Source organism: Dreissena polymorpha, chromosome 3 (genome assembly GCF_020536995.1).
Source record: "Dreissena polymorpha isolate Duluth1 chromosome 3, UMN_Dpol_1.0, whole genome shotgun sequence".
Lineage (NCBI taxonomy): Eukaryota > Metazoa > Mollusca > Bivalvia > Myida > Dreissenidae > Dreissena > Dreissena polymorpha.
This window is the reverse complement of record NC_068357.1, coordinates 557,303-582,181: the sequence shown is the minus strand read 5'-3', so window position 1 is coordinate 582,181 and position 24,879 is coordinate 557,303. Positions and strand designations below refer to the sequence as shown.

The following is a 24,879-nucleotide window of genomic DNA, read 5'->3' as shown; positions in this document are numbered from 1 at the left end:
TAAATATATGCTTACAGAGTTATTGTGGTTTATTCCCCTGTTGGTTTCACCGGAAGGGATTATATGTTTACCCCCCCCCCCAGGTCGTCCGTCTGCTTTATCTGTTAACAAGCTGAATCATGTAATAACTAAAACATTACTTTAGCTAGGTTGATAACACTAAGAATATAGATGAAAGGCCGTACGTGGGATAAGCTTATTATTTCGTCGAGTTTTTTTAGTTAAACCAAAATTGTGATTTTAATAGTGGCCGACATATTTTAAGACTAAAATCTGGAAACTGCAATCAGTAAAAACGTACTCAAGATAGTTTGATGAACCTTGTTGAAATTGTTGTCATTGTGTAAATATTGTTGACATTTGCTCTTGTACTTGCTTTTGTACACTTAGAACACAATGAGAGAAATGCTTCCGAGTAATGGTTTATTCGTGCTGAGCCTTATATACTTAAAATAATAGGGTATTTACCATTTTTTATCTATCATACCTCCTTGCCCCATTCTTGCACTAATAGAAAATTATAATCGAGATATGATATCTCGATTATTATTTTATAATTTTTATAATTTAATGCGTTATATTGAATATAACGCATTTTTATCATAAAAACATATGTTAAATGACGTTTGTCTACTTGTTTAACGTAATGTCAAGAAAAGTTTTACTGAATACCTTTAATCCGTTTTGTTTCGTTTTTGATTATTTTTTGTCGAATATCTATTTCATCTTACTTTTGTTCTTTTTGTTGAATCTACCTGATGTTAATAACGAAATTGGTGACTTTTAAATGTGTATGAGTCATTAGACGTACCTCTAAACATTCACTGATATAAACGCCTGTTAACCTGATATAAACGGAAATGTACAAAGCACCTTTGTATCAGGTCGTTATCAACGTAATGGTAGAATAAACGATAATTGCAAGTCTAGTTAAAACAATTACCAATGCAGGTTTCAGTGTTGCATCTACATGGCATCAACCAATTCTATTTTATAAGCAACATTCCGCCAAAATAACTCGATGTATTTTGAAAGGGCATAACATGGAGTTAAAGAAAATGAGGGTTTCCATTGTATAAAATAGAAAATGCATGTATTCACGTTTATCTCCTTAAGATGTTGGTGTGAATGAAAGGTATGCTTGGATAAATGATGGTATAAACATAATATAGTAAATCGAATGTTAATAATCACACAATGGCTATTTTTACCGATTTTTATTTATTTCGGTCGGCAAGATGTCCGCTGCAACTATCTTTACAAAGTGTATTTGAAATGATTTGTTTAGTGAGGGTTTAACTTGTGCTTAGGCATGTTTTTACACTTGTGACATATCAAAATGACTGACAACTTGGCTAGTCTCGCTATCGGCCATAATGCTCTTTCGACCATCCAGCATAGGAATTTTGAGAGATATTAGTTCATACTTGGTCGCAAACTCTGCGAAACAGTTGCATAGGCGAGTCTCGAAGCAGTTGCATAGGCGAGTCTCATTCTGCGAGGCGCTTGCATAAGCTTGTCTCATTCTGCGAGCAGACTAGGCACATTAAATCAATGGGAAAACTGTTTTCAGAGGCGCAGAAGTTGGGGCGGCAGGGGAGGCGGCCGCCGCCCTAATATTTTCGGCAAAAATGAAATTTCGGCAAAGACCGTTTTTTCATTTTGTTTGTTCATTTCAATACCCGTATATTTGAAAATGTCTTTACAACGAAGCCATGTAATCACACTTTCGCGATTATGACAAGTGTAGTGTTGATTGTCATCACCCGCCCGCGGTAATGTACGTGTCAATTCTGTTGTTAATTGATCGGTCTCTTTTATAACGATAATCCCTTTATTCTTGAGTAATTATACATGGGAATCTTTAATTGTCGGTATGATCAAAGCCTTTGCTTCTTTTTATTAATATAAAGGAAAGTATGACATGAAACAAATGTGCCGATGTCCAGTAGTAATAATTATCATAATATTAAAGATACCTCAAGATACCTGAATTAATTGTAATAACTCAACTTAAATCGATAATTCTAAAAAACTTATTTAATTTCGTTACCACTTTTTTGTGTCATTTTAATATGTCTACTCGCACCCAACCAAAGAATTTCAAATTTCCAAAACGGAATTTCGAGGAAAAACATCCCGAAGAACGTTCTTTTAACCCACGTGATCCCTTTAGTTGTGTCGCATGCTACACATTACAAACTGCGACATACAGAGATCACTTCTCCATCGTCCGTCTGTCTGTCACAACTGTTGTCATTCAGAATATGCCTGCAATAGACATGTATAAGGCCGGGTCTCAGGCATAACAACGCACCTGAATGCGCCATTTCATGCTAAAATTTGAAAAAACAATCCGGGGGAATTTCCGGACCCCCACCAACGGGTGGGGGATAACCCCTTCCATACCCACCCCCTAAGCCGCCCAAGTTCAATTTGCATCCGAAGCCCCTGGTTTTTACGTAAAATTGGCATATAAACGGCTTACAGTAAATCATAATCAAAATATAATATTATTTTATAAATATTTGTAATGATGGTTTATAAAATGGGTTTCGGATTAGAAATTCTAAGCAATATAGTAATTTAAAATAATGTGACCCGGGCATTATTTTCGTAGAGTGGAAAAACAATTAAGAGTAAAATAGGTATGAATGGAATGGTTATATGTCATAGAGTAAATTTACGAAATCCTTATTTCTTTACAATATCTCATCATACGAAATCAATATCTATTTATTTTAATATTAACCTGAATTCTTTTCAAACAGTTACTACAGTTCAGCTAACAACCTAACCAGTTTTATCACTAAGCCTATTACACGCATGATTGGTTCGCGGCGTTGGTCAAGTGGAAAGCGCAAGTAACCGCGCATTTGCCACTTGACCGCCAGAACATAAACACCTTATATATCTTTGATATATTGTTCTGCGTCATTATTACAGGTTAGTGATAAATCAATTTATAAACTTTAAACTTTGTATTGTTAATAATCTCTGTTTTAATTAAATGCAACGTAAGGTATTGATTGTATTGATTGTATTTATTGTATTTATTGTATTTATTGTATTTATTGTATTTATTGTATTTATTGTATTTATTGTATGTATTGTATGTATTGTATGTATTGTATTAACTGTATTTATTGTATTCATTGTATTACAATATTGCCATGTTGTCATAAATGCTATTACTGTTATTGTTGTAAAATAATGGTGATTAATGTAGGCATTTGCCACTTGACCGCCAGAACATAAACACCTTATATATCTTTGATATATTGTTCTGCGTCATTATTACAGCCCTTCACACGAACCCTTTACACAAATTTGCCGAGAGCTACGTCGACAATGGCGCCCAACGTTCGGGAGTGAAGGCCGCTGTTACACACAGACGACGACATCTTGTCGCCATTTACACAGTTTTGTAAACAAACCAGTTTACACATATGCCAGCTGGACGGAATCCTCGGGATACCCTAGCTTCATCGTATAACTACGTCATCACAGACAGACGCGTCTGATTGGATATTATATCCACACATGCACGGGAAACCGTGTTGTTGATAAACATTGTCACGTGTACACATCGTTAACCAGGGCCCAAACTGAACTTTCCACTCGCGAGTGTATTAAACTTTTTCATCAAAAGGATCCTTCGCAGCATCGTTGATCGCCGTTGGATGTGACAGTGACTTTGATGTGCTTCCAACTTAGCTGGAAGTGTGAACACTAACTGTTTCCGGTCGTGAGTTTTAACATTGTTTTATTGTTTTGTTTTATCATGTGTTAAGATATGTGGACGGATAATTGGATGAACTGGTAAGAATTTTGTTTATTTCATTTGCACTCAGCTTTAAAATAACTCCATTTTTGATTAAATTGTATTGGATTTAATTAAAAAAAAAAAATTTAGTATATTAGCAAACAAAATTCTCACTAGCTCTATAAATGAAATATACATTTTAGTTTTATCAGGTATTGAATGTAATTACTTATATAAATTGCAAAACTCTGTTCAAACTGTGAAATTTAAATAGCTGGATATATAGATAGAGAGAGAGAGAGATAAGTGTATTAGTCATTTTAAGTGTTATATATTTTTATTATATATAAATCTAGTATAATCACAACTAATAAAGTCGTGTTGCACGATAATAACCACTCATAAACTAATTATTAACCCCTGTCAAACTTCTAGTTCTTATTGGTCCGTGTTTTTATGTCTATTGATCACTGAATATTGAACACAACTATGCTCAAGAAATCCTTGCAAGGTTACGCGCGATTTTAATCGGAAAGCGTTCGCAAGTAAATTGAAATACTGAGCAGTATTTCAAAAGTAAACAATCGGTGCGTGCGACATTTTAACAAAATGTAAACGTGCGATACCAATCGTCGTTCGTTCCGAGTATAGAGCGGATTATCGAGCGCGCTGCACACATGCATTTATTGATGGGTAGTTGTTATAGCATAGTCGGTGTAGTTTAGAATTAGAAGTATAGCGGTAATTAGTTAAATTCTAGTAGTAAGGAGGATTAGTCCTCGGGAAAGTGAAAGTCGTTTAGTTTTGTCACAAATTTGTCTTTCTAAAGAGGTTGAGTAGGCGAGATAATTATAGTTGTTTAATATCGGGACTGGTTAAAAGAACATCAATGGGTATTATAGGAGTAGGTCGCATGGAGTGATTGTGCATTTGAACGTCTTGCGGCAGTTGTTTCCCTTGACTCAATTGATTAATTGTGGTTATGCCCCTTACATATTATCCTATATAAATATTGTGTATTTAATTGAGCACAGAATTAAAATAAAGTGTTATATTGAAAGTGTTTGTTCATTGTGTGATTATTTATTTGCTTGTATATTATAATCATTTAATTATATTAGTTTTACCATTATAAATATTACAAATATTTGCTTTTTATACATATTTTGTATTGAGAATGGCACAGGCAATAAGTAAAAGAGAGTTACGCTGCATCAGGAGAGAGCGTATACGGGAAGAAATTTTGAAAGAGGAGCAAGAATTAAAGGAAAGGAGAATAAAAGAGAGGATTGAGAGAGAATTACGGAGTGAATTATCAGATGAACAGGACAGCATAGTTTCAAATATGAACACGATCGATGATTATTTACAAGAAGAGTCAATCAATGGCGTTGAACATATATTAATGAATGAAAAGTCAACAGATTGTTTTGAAACACAATTAAATGGTAACACGCCAGATTCTCTACGTTACTTGGATGAGCACATGAGAAAACTTGATGTAACATTGCGTGAATTGAAGTACGAAGACCGTAAACGTGAAGATAAAACTTATGTCTCAAGTGCAGACCACATTCACACAAGAATTAGGGACAATTCTTCAATTGTGGCGGATAGAAATTCAGGAATAGAAGAACGTCTTAGCAACAGAGTAGTCGACACAAGATTGAGTAGAAATGAGACAGGGAGTGCACATAAATATGAATTAAAAGAGGATATAAGGAGAGTACAAAATGAATATGCAGAAATAAGAAGCCAATCTGAGAAGTATGAAATAAAGAATTGTCAGTTGATGAAAAGTCGAGAAGATGAGGAAAGGAGCCACAGAATGATGCTTGAACAGAGGCTTGTTTTAGAAAATAAATTTGAACGAAAACGTCAGGCTGAGAAAGAGTTACTACGAAACATAGAACAGCTTGAGTTACAGGAAAGGGCATTGCTTCAGCAGCGGAGTAGAAATGAACTACTGGATAGAGAAATAGCTGTAAGAAGAATGAAATATGATGATATGAATAGAAGATTAGAGGTGTTGAAACAGAAAGAACGCGTTCTTAAAGATAAAGTACAACAGAAGAATGATAATTATATGATAAGGGAAGTGACAACAAATGATCAAATTAAGTTGAGTACAAGAATTCCAACATTGCCGAGCTTTGATGGCAAGAACTTTGAAGAGTGGAAGCTTGAAGCTGTTTGTATGATGAGGACGGGACTGTATTCGGATTACGCAGTGTCACAAGCTATAAGGAACTCATTGAAAGGTGATACTCGTAGGATACTATTAACAATCAAACCATCTGAGTCAGCAGAGGAGCTTATCGCTAAAATGACTGAGAATTTTGGAGAAGTAAAGTCTGGTGAAAGAATAGTACAAGATTTTTACTCGGCAAAACAAAATGAAACAGAATCATGTTCTGCATGGGGAATAAGACTAGAAGCTCTTTTTCAACAGGCAGTTAACAAAGGGGAAATAGAGGAACGTAAGAGAGATAATAAGTTAAAGGAAAGATTTTGGAGAGGATTGAACTCTGAACAACTGAAATCAGCAACGAGAGTTTCATACGAATCGAATGATAGTTTTGAAAAGTTAAAAAGAAAAACGAGACTAGAAGAGGAAGAAAATAATCCAGTAAATGCAACAGGAAACACACTTGTTAATCAGCAATCAACGGATGATAGATTGAAAGTTCTGGATGAGATGCTAGAAAGGCTTAAAACCATTGAAGCTGAAATGAGTAATATGAAGAAGCGTAATCTGGAAGGGAAGAGAGAATATGAATCATACGAAGCGACAAAGTCGAGTGACCAGGATAGGAGACAGAATAGACACACCAATAGAGGGCGTTATTATAGAGGAGGCTATAGAAGAGGTGCATATCCAAATAGAGAACAGAATCGATATAATAACCCAGAAAATGAATCAACAGCAGAAAACAAACAGAGTCATTTAAACGGGAAAGCGCTTTCACGGCAGGGCACGATGGAAGCGAAGCAGAAGTAAAAAGCCCTACGAGAGTAGCAAGTAACCTTAGAGAAAGGCTGATAGGCGCTTCAAACGAAGGAGTAGTAATCATTGAAGGCAAAGAGACGAAAGCTTTAATTGATACGGGATCAATGGTCACTACTTTGTCTGAAAGCTACTACAATACAATGGATCCAAAACCAGAACTTCTACCATTGACCGATTTTAAAATCCAGTTGACGGGAGCCAATGGAACGGCAATTATATACACAGGCTATATAGAAGTAGCTGTAAAATTACCGTGTTCATCGCGGCAGTCTCAAATGCTAGTTTTAATAGTAAAGGACACTGAATTTAATTCTTAAGTGCCAGCCATTGTTGGAACAAATCTGTTGCGAGAGTACAGGCAAGAATTTGAAATGCAGAGTGAGGAGTTTCCTAAGTCATGGAAAATAGCGTTTGATGCCATGCTATCACCAATAGTAGGTCAGGTAAAGGCTACGAAGACCGTCATTCTTCATCCATTGGAGACTAAGACCATCACTGGTTTTGTAAGGAAGTCAGATTTGATTGAAGCAGCTGTTACAGAAACCGGTGACCTGCCTACAGCTTTCAGCGTTTGTCCGAGAGTAGTGAGCCTAAAGAATCCAGGGAAAACAGCAAGAGTACCTGTGAGAGTTTGTAATTTATCGGCCAAGACAATCAGGATCGAAAGTAAAAGTGTTCTTTGTAACCTTGAAGAGGTGAATGTATTACGGTCCTTTCCGCTTTGCGAGAAAAGTGACGCTGAAAATGAAGAGGTGAACGTTTACAACATTCAAAACAACGAACCACATCGTGACTTCGGGGTTGATATTGAGGATTCGGAGTTAACAGAGGAGCAGAAAAGTAAAGTGTTGAACCTATTCAAGAAATGGGAAACAATTTTTCCAAAGTCGAAAATTGACATAGGACATACAGCCGAAGTTAAACATAAAATTGAGTTGACAGATGAAACTCCATTCAAGGAACCATACCGACGGGTACCACCTCATCTGTTCAACGAAGTAAAGGAACATCTTCAGGAAATGATCGAAATCGGCGCCATCAAAGAATCGAAAAGCCCCTGGTCTTCGAATATTGTTGTTGTGAGAAAGAAGGACGGATCCCTAAGATGCTGCATAGACTTTAGAAAATTAAACTCTAGAACTAAGAAAGATGCATATGCTATTCCAAAAGTTGAGGATACTCTACACATGCTTGCTGGCTCGAAATATTTTTCAAAGATTGATTTAAAATCTGGATATTGGCAAATTGAATTGGAAGACGATGATAAGGAGAAAACAGCGTTCCAAGTTCCAGGAGTTGGTTTCTTTCAATGTACCAGAATGCCTTTTGGACTCTGTAATGCCCCGGCAACGTTTCAGAGATTAATGGAACGTTGCATGGGTGATCTGAACCTGAAAGATTGCTTAATCTACCTAGACGATATCGTTGTTTTTTCTTCGGATATAGACTCCCATCTAGATCGACTTGATTCCGTGTTTTCTCGTCTTGCACAATACAATCTTAAAGTTAACCCTAAAAAGTGTGAATTTTTCAAGACCAAAACAACTTATCTGGGTCATGTGGTGTCAGCAGAAGGAATCCAGGCTGATCCACAAAAGGTTGAAGCCGTCCAAAACTGGCCTGTCCCTAAAAGTTTAAAAGATGTCAGAAAATTTCTAGGCTTTGCTGGCTACTACCGGCGGTTTATCAAAGGATTTTCAAATGTTGCCAGACCACTGAACGATTTGTTGCTGGGAACTTCAACTAAGAAGACAGTAAAGAAAACTCCCAAACCCAAGTTCAGATGGGAAGCCAGCCAACAAGACGCGTTTGATGCTTTGAAACAGAAACTGTCAAATCCACCAATCCTTGCGTATGCTGACTACACCTTGCCATTTATGTTGAACACTGACGCCAGTGGTACAGGACTCGGAGCTGTGCTGTATCAGAAGCAAGACGGAAAGGACCGAGTAGTGGCTTACGCCAGCAGAAGCCTTACCAAGGCCGAGCGGAATTATCCGGCTCACAAGCTCGAGTTCCTCGCTGTCAAGTGGGCCGTGTGTGAAAAATTCCACGACTACTTGTACGGCGGGAAATTCGAGGTTGTTATGGATAATAACCCTCTCACCTATGTGACGACATCAGCGAAGCTCGATGCAACGGGACAACGATGGATCGCGGCTCTGGCAGCTTACGACTTCAGCATTCGTTATCGGAAGGGGAAGAACAACAACGATGCGGATGGACTAAGTCGCATTTCACCATCGGTCATGGGCGCCATATGTACATCTGCCGAGGTCAACATTCCGATTTACCAAACCTTGGTTTCGCCAGGAAATGAGCCACCTTTGAATGATCGAACTGAAGATATACCGGAAGATCTTCTTCAATCATATAGTCTTTCTAACAAGGACTGGATCAAGGCTCAATCGGATGATCCACAGCTGAAAGAACTTGTCTGTCACATTCTCAGTGGCAATAGACCTTCTTCGAAGGATAGTTGCAAACATTATGCTAGAGAGTGGGACAAATTGGTTGTACAAAACGGTGTTCTATATCGCAGGGCGAAGGTCAATGATGTTCACCGAACACAGATTGTTGTGCCCGAACATCTCAGGGACGATATGTTTAGATGTCTCCATGATGACCTCGGACACCAGGGTAGGGATCGTACCACTAGCCTGATGAAGGAGCGATTTTACTGGCCTGGTTTAGATGCGTTTGTTGCCGAAAAGGTGAAACAATGTGGTCGCTGCACTCGTAGAAAACGCCACCCAGAGCGCGCTGAACTTCAGCCTATTGAGTCGACAGCACCGTTAGAGATCGTGTGCATTGATTATTTGTCGTTGGAGCGTTCAAAAGGCGGGTTTGAAAACGTTCTTGTCATTACTGATCATTTTAGCCGGTATGCACAGGCGTATCCAACACGCAATCAAACGGCTAAAACAACAGCTAAAGTATTGTTTGATCAGTTTATTGCTCACTATGGTTTTCCTGCTAGGTTGCATTCTGACCAAGGCGCAAATTTTACATCTGCTCTAATCAATGAATTGTGTCAGATTTCAGGTATGGACAAAAGTAGAACCACACCCTATCATCCAATGGGCAACGGCGAAACAGAGAGGTTCAACCAGACTCTACTAGGCATGTTAGGTACCTTGGAAGAGCATCAAAAGGCTGATTGGAAGTCATATATTCCAACATTGGTGCATGCCTATAATTCAACTCATCACACAAGTACGGGGTTTTCTCCGCACTTTTTGATGTTTGGCAGGCATCCACGTTTGGCTATAGATGCATTTCTAGGGCTTCCTACAGAGGACATTGCCGACAAACAACATACGGAGTATGTTGCAAAGCTCCGAAAACGACTCAGCGAGTCTTATGATAGGGCGCGCCAGAATGCTAGGTCCTCGGGGCTGTTGAACAAGAAGCACTATGACAAATCAGCTAGATCTACTCGACTTCAACCTGGCGACATTGTCCTCGTGCGTAATGTTGCTCTCCGGGGAAAGCAGAAGTTGGCCGATCGCTGGGAACACCAGCCATACGTGATTGTAGCACAGCCCAACCCAGACACACCTGTTTATGAGGTTAAACGGGAAGGAGCAAGATTCACGAAGACTAAGAGGCTGCACCGGAATCTGTTACTCCCGTTTATGACAGTAACCGATGGGTTGTTAGAGCCATCAACACCGTGTCATAAAGAACAACAGGCGCCATCAACATTAGAAGCGTCCGGATCAGACACTGATGTCGAAGAAGGGAAGGTTGCCAGACCACAGCGGAAACGGAAGAAGCCGCTTTGGATGACGACAGGCGACTTTGTGGCATAACTTTTTACTGTGATTTTTAATGTGATTTTAAACATTATTGGGATTTATGCACTTGCCATTATTGTTCTTATGACTGTTGTTATTTATGGATGCCAGTCAATCGTTTTATTACACGCTCTCAGCTGCGAATTACTCTATTTCTATATATAAGTTGTGTAATTATTACTTTAGAGCTGTATTCATCAAATTCATGTATAATGATTTTTAAATTGTACAGAGATATTCACAGTATTTACGCATATATAGTCAAACAAATATATGGGTGCTGCATGAGTAGGTGGTGATTGTTACTAATATTGTTCAGACTGTATTGGTAGCAATAATGCATGCCTTTGTAGTCGTTAGATTAGTCAAATAGTATACTTCTGATAGATGTTGCAGTTAAACTGTTATGCAGTCCGCAATGTCCAATGTTCGTGAGCGTTCGTGATATCTAGGATATTACCGCGAAACATATTTTCTTAACCGTGCATTCCGTAGCCGTATTGATGCAACAACGTTATGTTATTATTCATGTATGATTATTATTTAAAATAAATAAATAATATTTTAGCGTTGAAGTATTGAGGTATATGCGTTGCGTTTAAGTATAAGTCAGGAGACTTATTTTATGGGCAGGGGAAGTATGTCATAGAGTAAATTTACGAAATCCTTATTTCTTTACAATATCTCATCATACGAAATCAATATCTATCTATTTTAATATTAACCTGAATTCTTTTCAAACAGTTACTACAGTTCAGCTAACAACCTAACCAGTTTTATCACTAAGCCTATTACACGCATGATTGGTTCGCGGCGTTGGTCAAGTGGAAAGCGCAAGTAACCGCGCATTTGCCACTTGACCGCCAGAACATAAACACCTTATATATCTTTGATATATTGTTCTGCGTCATTATTACAGGTTAGTGATAAATCAATTTATAAACTTTAAACTTTGTATTGTTAATAATCTCTGTTTTAATTAAATGCAACGTAAGGTATTGATTGTATTGATTGTATTTATTGTATTTATTGTATTTATTGTATTTATTGTATGTATTGTATGTATTGTATGTATTGTATTAACTGTATTTATTGTATTCATTGTATTACAATATTGCCATGTTGTCATAAATGCTATTACTGTTATTGTTGTAAAATAATGGTGATTAATGTAGGCATTTGCCACTTGACCGCCAGAACATAAACACCTTATATATCTTTGATATATTGTTCTGCGTCATTATTACAGCCCTTCACACGAACCCTTTACACAAATTTGCCGAGAGCTACGTCGACATATACAGTACCGCTATACACAGACACACTATCGATAACAGTGTTGTAGCCTAGTACGATTCTCATCGAAGTGTCCCCTAGTTCTAGTTTCACTGCTGTACGCTTTGCGAAAAAAAATTCGCACTGTAAATATGAATGGATTTATGCTTTGCATTAAAACCAATATGGTCGGATGGCCAGTCCCGGCATAGCACGTTAAGCGTGAATGCGCGACACACAGAACGTTCCACTGCACCGTCACCGTCTACTGGGTTCACGAGCAATGGCTATATTCCTTCTTTAGATTTACTGTTAAGCATTTGAGGTGTTGGGGTGGGGCGGGGGTAAATATATTGCGTCGTAGCCACGCTGCGGCACGACTAGGAAGCTGATTCAGCTTACATTTGCGGACAAAAAACAAATGCTATGAAAATCAGATTGCAGTGTATTGCAAATTGCAGATTAACACAAAATTAAAGACGCCTTTAGGCACAAACCATGCATATGCAGTTGTGTATACTTCGACAGTTGCTTAGATTAAATCAAATTCGTATACGTCGGTATTAATTACTATTTCATTTCCTGGATATTTAAAGACATTCTAGTCAACGTGATACAAATTATTCGAATATAAGTGCCATATTTCAATATGTTTAAGACATTTAAGACCTCGAAAAACGTACGGCGTTATTGTTTCGCTTATATAATGTTTATAAAAGCATTTTAAATGGTCCCAACAGGTGTTCAGTTATGGACTTCATTTATATCACCGTCACAAAATGACCATACTTTGAATAAATTCACTTATTAAAACAAACATCGATAAGAAAACTCGATTGCACTTATGCACCTAGTGACTGTTGCATGGTCGACCGCAAGAGTTACACTTAGCACAACAATTAAGCGCTGTGTACGAAGCACAGTTGTTCGAACGAACGCCGTATTCGTGATAGATATTGACAAAAAAACACACATCGAGTTTAATGATGCCGTAAAAAATTCGTAGAGTCTCGATTGTATCATTAACCATTTATGTGCGGATCTACGAAAATACAAGCCTATACATGTGTACGTGTCCCTCTTGGGGTTTTCCGCTTTATCACCACAACCCCATCGTAGGGCATATAAAGCGTGTGATAAAATCTCATGCTGCCTCATAGTAACAAACATACATGACAACACAAAGAACGCACCCAAAATGTATATATAGCCATTTGATACTATAATCGGACTCTATTCGGCTCGATTGTGCGCTTGGCTAAGCCGCTGAAAACCGTGACGTACTTGGAGGATCCATTATTTACATAGCATACCGCTGAACCGTCTACAAGTGGTAGGATGCTCGTCTAGGAATCGGCAGGTCCCTGATTCGATTTCCGCTCAGACCACGAAATTTACCTGAGCAAAACATTAATCCCAAGCGTGTTCCTCTTCACCAGGAGTATAAATGGGTACTAGGTGCCTAAAAATGGGGAAATTCTGTGCCGTGCCAGCATACTGCGCCCAACGTAAAACGGACGACTAATATCCCAGTGATCGGATGGTAAATGTCACAGTTGATTGAAGATAATTCTAGTATCTGCCATGGTATGTATTGGTGAATATCCGAATTTCTAGAAAAGTTAAACACACGTATCGTTGCTAAAATGTTAAGTAAACAACAAAAAAGTACCGCCATTTACAGCAACATAGTCAAAATGAGAATGCATTTGAAATCGAAAAAAACGGTATTTTTGTTGTTTCTAAGGAAACAAAAATTTTTGGTTATGAAACGTTGGCTATATTGATTGATACGCATCAGAACACAAGATACATCTTTATAGACCCATAAACAATGGTTAATATAAAATAATGTCTTAGACAAACACAGTTGACTTAGAAACGCATTAAGTTAAAAAAATAATTTAAATAGCTATTCCCCATAAATGAGACAGTAATGTCCGAGCCCGTATTTTCTTCCAAAGTCTTTAAAAAGAATTGCAAATTTGCTCTGTAAGTTTTATGTTAATTTTAACAATAGCGGATTGTTTAATAAACGGTAATCTATTTAATGTGTGTCTGAATTAGTGGAGAATTTCTGTGAATTATAAACTGTTCGATTGAAATGAAAAGATCTTATAATTTGCATTTAGATTGATGTCTGTTTATAATATGTGAATATTATGTAAAATGCTACATGTTAATCATTAAAAACTAAAATAAAATATTATGTGTTATTAAATCGACAAAGATCAGATACAATTAACACATTGCTGCAATTAACGTCATTTAGTTTTGTAATCGTAAAAGTTTTTTGTATGTGTCCACTTATGAAATGATAAAACGATCTAAAACTGAAATCGAATTCTATGCTCTAAATTACCGCTCATGGTAAAGTTCTCACCTCTATCACAGGCATTATGTGCATCTCAACAAACATAAAACATTAAGCACGTTCCTGTAGTATAATTGTCATTGTGTGGCCTTCGTACGCGCAAACATATTTTCACAAACATCTAAGTGTTTTCAAAATCTTAAATCATTAACTTTGCGGCGAAATTACTAAACAGATAAAAAAACGTTCTGTTTTAAGAAAGCAAACTTCAATCCAAAAAGACTCTACAGATTATGTTTAAATGTCAAGCTTTCTTTGGTAACCGACGGCATCTTTTATATACATGTTTAACAAAAATGAAACGGAATGTTTTTCAATAATTTAAATAACAATGTTAATCATTCTCATGAAATTAACCAGAGATTAAAAGATCAATATATCCAAAATTGGCACGATACAATTTACAACCAACCGAAATTAGAATACTACAGAATGTTCAAGACTGAATTCGCCTATGAAAAATATTTAGACTGCATTAATAGTTAAAATCATAAACAACAATTATCAAGATTTAGACTTAGCGCCCATAAATTAGAAATAGAGACGGGTAGATATAATAACATACCCAGAGATAAACGCAAATGTAAACTTTGTAATTCAAACACTGTTGAGTCCGAATATCACTTCTTTCTAACTTGCCCAATATATAAAGATCTACGAACAAAGTCTTCTATCCGAACAAACTGGCCAAATCTTGCGAAATTTAAAAATATACTATCTTGTCAAAATACTCAAGTCATTAACAATGTTGCCAGATTCCTTACCGACGCCATGAAACTCCGTGAGGAAAAATTAGAAGTATTTGCTGCTTCTCATTAAATATTGTATAAAACCCTTAAAATATTGTCTATGTACTTTTTGTTTACTATTAGTTGTTTTCAATATACACACGTTTGTACATGATGTTTGAAATGTTTCATTGTAGTATATGTTTATTTACTTGACTGTATTTGTAATGTATTGATGCACTTTGACTATACTGTGTTTATTTGTTTGTAGATGGCCAAAGGCGTTTTGCCGATTCTCAATAAAAAAACTTGAAACTATAACAAAAATCCCGGTACATTTTTTTTGTTTATCCAGGCATTTAAAAACCTGTTTCGTTATCGCTCTACTTTCATCCGAAGTTTTTTTCTGTTGTAAATGTTTTACACACACCAACAGCATTTATTAAATTTGCGTCGGTTATAATATGTCATTTCAATTCGTTAATATTAAGATAAATCAATGTTGAACATTACAATTTATTTTATAGAGAACATTGCATTTAAAAGATAAATTACTCGTTTTTTTAAATCCATACTATAAATAGATGGCAACATCACTGCGTTACTTACACTATAGTATGACATTTTACTCACCTTCATTCGGTAGCAGTACGAGTCTGACGTGAAGACGTCAACAAACTTAAAAAGCAAACGTTCTGCCGTTGCCTGTATTGAGCTTAAATCTTACATATGTTAAACAACCGAACCGTGTCGGTGGCAACGTCCATGTCAATGAATGTAAATATGGCGCCACCGTATGCTCGGCACCCAGACGACATGCTTCCGCAACTTCCGTGTCACATTCATCCCTCAATGATGACGTTGAAGGTGGATGCAGGGAGGACTCAAACGTGGAAATACTAGTACACGAAAGCGAATACTAAAGTAAGACAGTTTTAGCATGTTAATTTTAGTTTGTCTACCCGCACTGAAATATGAGCCTCGTTTTAGGCAAACTGGGCTCTATAAATGTGCAGTCCCCACGGGCTAATAAGAGACGACACTTTCCGAATAGACTGGATTTTTGTTTAGATGAGACTTCCTTTAAACGAAATATTCCATGAAACCGGAAAGTGTCGTCCCTGATTAGGCGGTGCGGACTGTAAACACTAGTCTTGTAGGACACTTACACACATGCAATAAGCCCGGCTTTCCCAGAACGAGGCCTCGAATGTAAAACGGTTCACGGTTGAGTCATGTGTACATTTAATTAGTTTAAAAGCAATGTAAAGTATTTTTTTGTTTTTAATTAACTTAGCATGAAAACAGTTTATGATACCTTCCTGTATATCCGGGTACTGACACCGAAAGTAACATATACAGTACAATATACTGTTAAGTATTTGGAAATCATCTTTTAAAAGTCCTCCTTACTTAAAATGCATATTTTATATATGACATGAATACCCTTGTTATATTGATCGTTTTATTGATGTTATTACATGTATAAGAAGGACTTACGACCCTGTAGAAAATTCATAATTGAACATTACACCATGCGAATGTTGATACGCCTAAAATGCCATTATTAAATTATTTTTACACATATCCAATCAGACCCAATACTTAGCAATAATTATTAAACATTGTGTCTATATTTGAAGAAGTCCCATTAATAGCATTCAAATTTTATCTAATGCAATATACATCTCAACGCAGTAAGGGGCGCAAATTTTGAGAACTAACATCTAAAGCACCATTTTGCTATTATACTTACAGGCGGCGATAAGGCTTGATAGAAAGAGCAGTTTCACACTCAACTCTCGCCATAAATACAGTTTGTGTTTGTCGTTTATATTTAGAACATTGTCAGCGCTAGAACGCTTGTACTTAAAGTATGTGCTCTCATATTTGGTAATTACTACGATATTGCACTCTGAGCACTCATAAATTTTAGATCATGTAAGTAATGTTGTTCAATAAACTGATGTACGTTTTTTACGAAAATATTTGAAATTGGTTTATAAATTGACCGTTAAACATGTAAATGTCTCAAGTTTAACAAGCCGTCGTTCCAGCAGTGGAATCGTTACCGTACTTTAATGCATTGCAGTCCAACCCTTAAGGTATCAAGGTAATTTCGCGGTTAGTTACATTAATCGTTCACTATATGCACTTGAAATTTTTTTTTGATCAGAAAGATATTAAATGAAGATATTCGGCGATATTAGTTTGGTGTGTCAATCATAAATCCTTAATGGGTTTTCAACATTTGCTTGATAAGTACCGGTTTAATTAATTTAATTAGAAATATTCAACCATATAGACCGATTTACTAAGCATGAGCGCGATGATTCACGATACTACATGTATCAATAATGGAATCAAATAACAATGTCAGACAAAGCACAAAAAACAGGTCTTTTCGAAGAACGCGCGTATACATATTTCAAATATGTACAGATGATTCATTTGTTGCCGGCTGACCTATATGCTTTCATTTATTTTCATTCTACTTGCGTTTTTCTATTCTGTAAATATATATATATGAGCTTGCCATTAACTGCTTTAAATGCTTTATATTGGTAAATGTAAACATTTGAACTAAAAATCTCCAGTAAAAATAAGAATACAATTTAAAAAAAGAAGAAGAACGTTAACCTCCACAGGGCTCGAAGCACTGACCCCTAGAGTCATGGAAGCTTGGAGTAAAATGTCTCCCGACTTTACCACTCGACCATCCACGCTCACGTCAATTATGCAGGTATTTTTTAGCTATATAAGCAATCCTCGTAGTTTTCCAAAATATCGATTCGCGTCGAACGACGTTTTAATCTGTTGGACAGTCCCTTTAAAACTTTGCGCGACACAGGAAGTGTACTGTTCAAATACTAGTATCGCTGAAACGGTGTTACAATAATTTTTAACCATTTATTATTAATATGGCTGCCCTCGATGCTTGATGACGTAAAATATCCCCCTTTAATCTCCTCTGATTTTTTTTGAAAACGCGATATTTTGCGCAATACTCAAAGCGACACACGATATTTCGCGCGATACACGGAGCGACAAACGAATTTTTGCGCGATACACGAAGTGACACGCGATATTTACCACGATATATCGCCTTTTGGGCTACCTACACAAGGGCGATATTTCGGGGTACATTCTCGCGCGTCCCTTCGTGTGTCGCGCACAATATCTTGTGTCGCTTCGTGTGTCGCGCATAATATCGTGTGTCGCTTCGTGCGTCGTGTGACGCCCTTGACGGAGGAAGGGCGCGATTCCGTATAATTGTAATGGCTGCAGAGATTTGATAAAGCTATCATCGAATCAAGTCAAGTCTCTGTGCTGTGATAGGTTGTAGAGACTATTGTATGCTTGCACAAAGTACAAAGATGTCGTGTGAAATTTATTTTATATTGACCTAAACTGCTAACAAATATTACACTGACAGCTTGAAAACCCTGAGGCGGTATATTGAAATAATTGAACAAATCAGAACATAGTTATTCAAATGGTACACTTTTAAATCTTTTATTATAATATATCTTATGTCAAGTGTATAACACTAAATGCGGAACTATTTTCTGTATATTTGTGTATCTCGTCACGTCCGGTAAAAAGTTCAAAGTATTGTGAGTAAAAAACCAGTGATGTCTGGTATAAGTAAACCGGAAGTGGTCATGCTCGCTTCTGTCCTCTCGTGCCTTGAATTCGTTGCAGGCCTTGCGTTCTAGGGTCCCGGAAGTTGGATCGAGGTTCGAGCACACTCGTCTGTAGTGCCAGTAGGACTTGCTGAACCAATTTTCCGCCAAAGTGTTCATAAAGTAATGCGTGTTGGGAACGTATACAGCTCTTGGATCCGTCTCGTGTAACCTCCCTTTGTAGTGATACGGTGAGCTCCCTTGATGGTCCTCGGCGACCTTGTAAAATTCGCCGACTGAGAAGTTGTTGTAAAGCATGTACTGCGTCGTGACAAATATCGGTCCTGCTACGTCAAGCGTCCCTTTCATCGGCCTAAAACTGGAGATCGTGTAGACAATGTGCCTTAGGAACGAGTGCTTCGGTTGCGCCATCATGATGGCGTTGTTGACGCAGAAAGGAATGCGTAGGCGAAACACGGCGTGCTCGAAAGGTTCCAGAGGAAATACTGCTGTATACTTCATAGTTACCCTATCCAGGGGACGTAAGCACTCAAAATCCAAGTCCGCGTACACACCCCCATACTCGTATAAGACGAAGTATCTGAGCGCGTCGGCCCTGTTGATTGGTTCTGCGTAGTTGTCCCAGACCGGGAGAAAATCCGGGTACCTGTCGCTAATGAACTTCCGGGCCGAGGCATCGGTCCAGAACATGTAGGTCCAGTTGGCATTGTACTTAACAAAGGATTTAATGAACGGGATATACTTATTTGGAATGAACTCGTTCTTGTATGTCTGGTGGATAATGTGCGGAATTTTAGGCGCCTGTCCGATAACCGTAGGAAAATCCTCTGTGACAAGCGGTTCGAGGAAATACTTAGAGTCGAGCTCGTGTGATGCGTAGCGAAGAGGATTCCCTTCGATGTTTTCTGAAATAAATATTATACAATAAATTAAAACCAAAACATCGGACATTCTTCAGTGCAACAAATGGTTGATGACAAACGCGGCTTATACCAGTAATATACAATAATCGATACACGTGCAGTTAAACGTGCTATAGTTGGTACCACATTTCGTCTCTAAATGTACACTAAAAATTTATTGAAATAGGATCAAACAAATAAACCGTTGTTGGTTAATAAAAAAAAATAACACCGCTTATGGCGAAATATCGAAAGACTGTTACGACATTAAAAAAAAAGATTTTCTTATTTGTTAAAACCGTTCGTGTTACTGTTTCAACTTTAAACAACAGAAATGTTGATAATCAATTTTAAATCTGTTTAACTTGTACGAACAAAGATCTATCCTTCAAGCCACACAACTTATATGGCATTGTAAATTTAAATATAAATAAGACATATATTTTATCTATGCCAATTAGAATATATTTGGTGGTAACAAGGTAGAAATCAGTCTTTTTTGCAATTTAAAACTTATAAATAATCGCGTTTGTCGAAATGGACTTATACGTCTAGAAATCCTACTTTCGGTTTACAAAGCGGTACCGTTTGAAAAATAATAAATTACATGCTAACTAGGCTATAGATTTAATTTTATCTGTGCCAATTAGAATATATCTTGTGGTTACAAGGTAGAAATCCGTCTTTTTGCGTTTTAAAACTTAAAAATAATCGTGTTTGTCGAAATTGACGTATACGTATAGAAATCCTACAATCGGTTTTAAAAGCGGTACCGTTTGAAAAATAATAAATTACTTGCTAACTAGGCTATAGATTTAATGATAATTTTGCACACTTTCAAAGTGCATCTAACTGTATTGATTAATATGCATTTCATTTCCGTGATTTAAAAATGCTTCTTATTTCAGACAGAACAAAATAAATATTATTTTCAGGTTACTTGCCAAAAAACATCAAAAACTTATGACAGGAATGGTATATAATATACGCCCATGTATCTTGATGCTGCGGGAGGGATTGCCCTCTGTAATAATTACCCAGTGTTACACCACTGACTATCGAACCATATTAATAGACCTTACTTTTACCCTACCTTTGTCCTGATTTGGACTTATAATAAATCAAAGGGTCTTATTCTCGGATAATTGATATACAGTTTCATCAGGCCAACAGAGATCTTGCTACATGACAATGTCCAATATATACCAATATAAAAACACGTTAAAAAAGACCAACTTAAAGGAATCTCTGATTCTCAATCGGGTATTAAAGAGACTTGTGCACAGTTGAGTAAATGGACGATTTTGATAATAATGTTCATACATTCAAAAAAGAATGTGTGCATTATAACACTCTCGACTAAGGCAAATCTTTAAAATATTGGTTCATTTATGGACAATCATAATTCAAAGTCGGTAAAAAAAAGTAACTCTTTTCCGTGATATTTCGGAAAAAAAGCTGAGCACCAAAATAAGGCTCATATTGTCCATATACAATTTGAAGCGTGCCCGGCGCAGTGGAAGAGCGTGAAGCGTGCCTGGCGCAGTGGTAGAGCGTGATGCGTGCCCGGCGCAGTGGTAGAGCGTTAGCTTTTGTGCTCAGCGGTCCCGGGCTCGAATCCAGGGTAAGAGAACATGTTAATCAACATGCAAAATGTAATTTCAAATAATGCGGGGTCGGGTATTTCCGACTACCTAAGGCAATTTTGTTTTGTTCGGTATTTTGTTTTACGGATCATGTCGGCTTATTTGACTCACAAGTCATGTAAAATATCAAATATAATATATATATATTTATAAACAACTGGAAGCAAGATGAGTTGCAAATAATTGGTCAGTAACCATATTTTAACTTATTCTTTTGACCTGTTAATTCTTTTAAGATCAATTCAACAGTGAAAAATGTCCATAATATCACTTTAAGCAATTATTTAATTTTAAACACCGACATAGATCCGTAAAACAAAATAGTGTCGTTGTGTCGTATAAACGAATCTGCACTAAAACCAATTTTAGATTCACATCGTAAATCGAATTATTTCTGTCGTCATTTGTCAAAACGAAAGTACGGTTGATATTTAAATGCATTATTTTTTTCTTTCCGAGATATTGTTTTGATATGTTGATGCTGCATTACAAATATAAGTGTATATGAATTAAGTAAAAACACCAAAAATAAACAACGGTTGCGATAGACTCCTATCAACTGATAGATGCCAATAATATCACTTTAAGCCAAAGGTCTATGATAAGGTCGGTTTAAGGGTACCTGTGTTTTGACACACCCTTATTTTTCATGCCTATAATGTCGATTCATATTTGATTTACGATCGTGATATAAAATCAGCAACATTGTTGTTGATATACATTGTATACATTTACGTGGTTGAACATCGCGGAGAAGTAGTCTGTACAAAATCCACAACGGTTACTTTCTTCCGTCAATAAACACATGTATGCCCACATTTGAAATCTAAATCAGCGACAATGGAACACTGTACTTTTATTCTCTGCTTGCTAAGGATCAGCTTTCAAAATACGACGACATGAGTAGATATTTTAGGTTGTGTGCGAATTAAACATTTAGCTGTGATCATATAATACAGATATGTATATATGCGCAAACAAAACCTTAAACTTACCATTAAATGTGCCAAACTTCCAATACACGAAGAACAAAACAACGGTACTGATCACAAGAGTGATTTTCTTCTTGATCTGAATTCTCCGCCATGTTATACAAGGTCTAGTTAGTTGGCTGATAAACATTTGTCTTGCACGAGAGCAACACACCGCTATTTTATCCTTATTTGTTGATCGTATCATTTGTACATGTAAACAAATATTGAATTAAATATTTCCATTGTACAGGCTGAAATCGCGCTTCCAACTTTACCAATCAAGTTTATACCTAACGGGTAAAGTGTCAAATTACAAGACCAGCTATTATTGTCAATACAGGTAGGAATACGCTGTGCGACATTATTCTCTGTTCTCCAATTACAACTGGATAGGCATTTTTTCAAATGAGCAGGTTTAAATACTCATCGACCTTACCATAAAATACATTAGGGCATGCTATAGTAATTATGCGTTTTACATGAACTGTTATAAATCGATGCGTTGTTAATGATTTTGGATTCAAAGTTGTCAAATCGAAAATATATACCGGGTAATTCGTGATTAGTTGATATCAAATCAATTGAAATGTATGTTTTGTGTGTTGTTGTTTTTGTCCTTCGAAATGCACACTGTCAAAAAGCTTTATAGAGTATATCCACAATTGTTAATGGAACAGGTGGACGTTACTGCGGAAACCTTTTTAGTTGCTCTCTGACTCACGCATGAGACATACCCAGTGCGTCGCATAAACATGTCACCGCTACAGTCCAATTAAACGCATCTACATGTTTAATCCGATATATTTACTACCGATTAACTTTTATTTCTTACTCGGGATCTTTTGGATATTTTAGGATATTTCGATGTTTGTTTCGTGCGCTTAATGTTATTCATATAATGTTATTTCTATTTCTGTGTTTAGCACTAATTATTAAATATATATATATTCCTTGCCTGGTGGTTTGATGATATTGATTTAAAACAAACGATCTTGCCAAGACAGTCCAATTTTATTTCTGTTAGCAAGACAAGAAAATCTTATAATATATTAAAGGGGCCTTTTCACAGATTTTGGCATTTTTTAACTTATTCATTAAATGCTTTATATCGATAAATGTAAACATTGGATCGTAAAAGCACCAGTAAAAAATCAAGAATAAAATTAAAAAAAGGAAAAGAAGATTGCCCGGACCAGGTTTCGAACCAGTGACCCCTGGAGTCCTGCCAGAGTCCTGAAGTAAAAACGCTTTAGCCTACTGAGCTATTCCGCCGAGTATACACAGTATAAGTATTTTATACCTTATATAAGCAATCTTCGTAGTTTCACAAAATTTAACGACAAAAACAGAACTCTCCAAATTATTCAATCGTTTCGCGTTGCAACGCTTTATAATTTTTAGGTTTTAAAATCGTCAAAATATGCATATAATGGCTATATTAGACCATGGTAAATGTTAAGTATTACTGTTTCCTCACAAATATCATAACTAAAACGAAAATTTGCGAATCTGAAACAAATTTTTTCAATTTTGTAAATTTACCAAAGCGTGAAAAGATCCCTTTAAAATAATATATATATGTGAATTTACACGCACAGTTTATAATAGTATGTCATAACGCATTTGGAATAAAATACTTCTACAGTAATTTTCAGAAACATAGGATTTCAGTAACTAACAATAACAAGCATATATTTAAATATATGTTATATTATATCAGTTTGTGGTCCAGTTATTATAAAGTCTACGTAATTTTTACATACCGAATAATCCTGTAGAGTTAACAATATAATGTTATTGATTATTACAATAAAATCCAAATACAACCAACATGAATTATTAACTATAAATTAACGCCCTTAGTAAAATAATACAAACAACAAATAAATATCCAAAATGTAAATAATTACAAGAACCATACCTGTACGGTTTGCGCACAGCTTATAACTGATAATAGGGACTGGCTGTGACATCGATCGCGATAGGTTGGCTATCTTCGAAATATCCGTAAGATAGTTTTCCACAAAAGTGCAAACTGGTATTAATCGATTTTTCCTTTTTTGTCAAATTACAAGGTGCTGAATCAGTGACCTGCGATCAGTTTACGTAGTGTTCTTTCACCCTGACTGACATTTTTGGAACTGGAGATATGTGTTTTGCTAACCCGACTCTTACGTTTCTTACCTCAACCGATCGAATATATGTCTGGTTTTGTTCTTGTTAATAAGAATTTGCTTATGAAGTATTTTCTTTCTGTAAGTAAAGACAGGCGTAAGAAAATGTACTTATTTCTTTTGTACTTGGTAACCATTTGCTATTCTAGTATCATGTAGTATTATGGTCTATGGTAATTATATTTAATATAAAAATAAAATGATAATTATATTTAATATAAACAAGAGCTGTCGCCATAGGATGACTTATGTCACCTATAAACGCTTGATATAATAAAAAAAAAAAAAAAAAAAAAATAATAATAATAATAATAATAATAATAATAATAATAATAATAATAATAATAATAATAATAATCTCTTTATTTTCCGAAGGTAACTCATTAAGACAACACATTGATACAAAGTCATGCAAACAGTTTAACAATGGCAATGTGATTTTCAATGAGGCCTTCAAACAACTATGGTATGTATAATGCATTTCTTCATTATAATGCAAACATGTAGACTTTGACGGACATGAGAGTACTGTAACAGTGTAATAGAAGTATCATAAAAAGCAAGTGTATTATATCACTTCTCT

At 36.2% G+C, this 24,879-nt stretch overlaps 2 protein-coding genes across 4 annotated transcripts in view; one reads left to right on the top strand and one right to left on the bottom strand.

Annotated features, from left to right (window-relative positions):
- The window catches only part of LOC127872701 (uncharacterized), a 436,069-nt gene that overhangs the window by 36,522 nt on the left and 374,668 nt on the right, over window positions 1-24,879 (top strand). The window lies entirely within an intron of this gene.
- Window positions 18,454-22,414, bottom strand: LOC127872707 (uncharacterized). The gene is made up of 2 exons (XM_052416043.1): window positions 22,144-22,414; window positions 18,454-19,505 (listed from the first exon to the last, which is right to left on the bottom strand). The coding sequence occupies exons 1-2, from the start codon at window positions 22,325-22,327 to the stop codon at window positions 18,490-18,492; spliced, it is 1,200 nt and encodes a 399-aa protein (XP_052272003.1). The 5' UTR covers window positions 22,328-22,414; the 3' UTR covers window positions 18,454-18,489.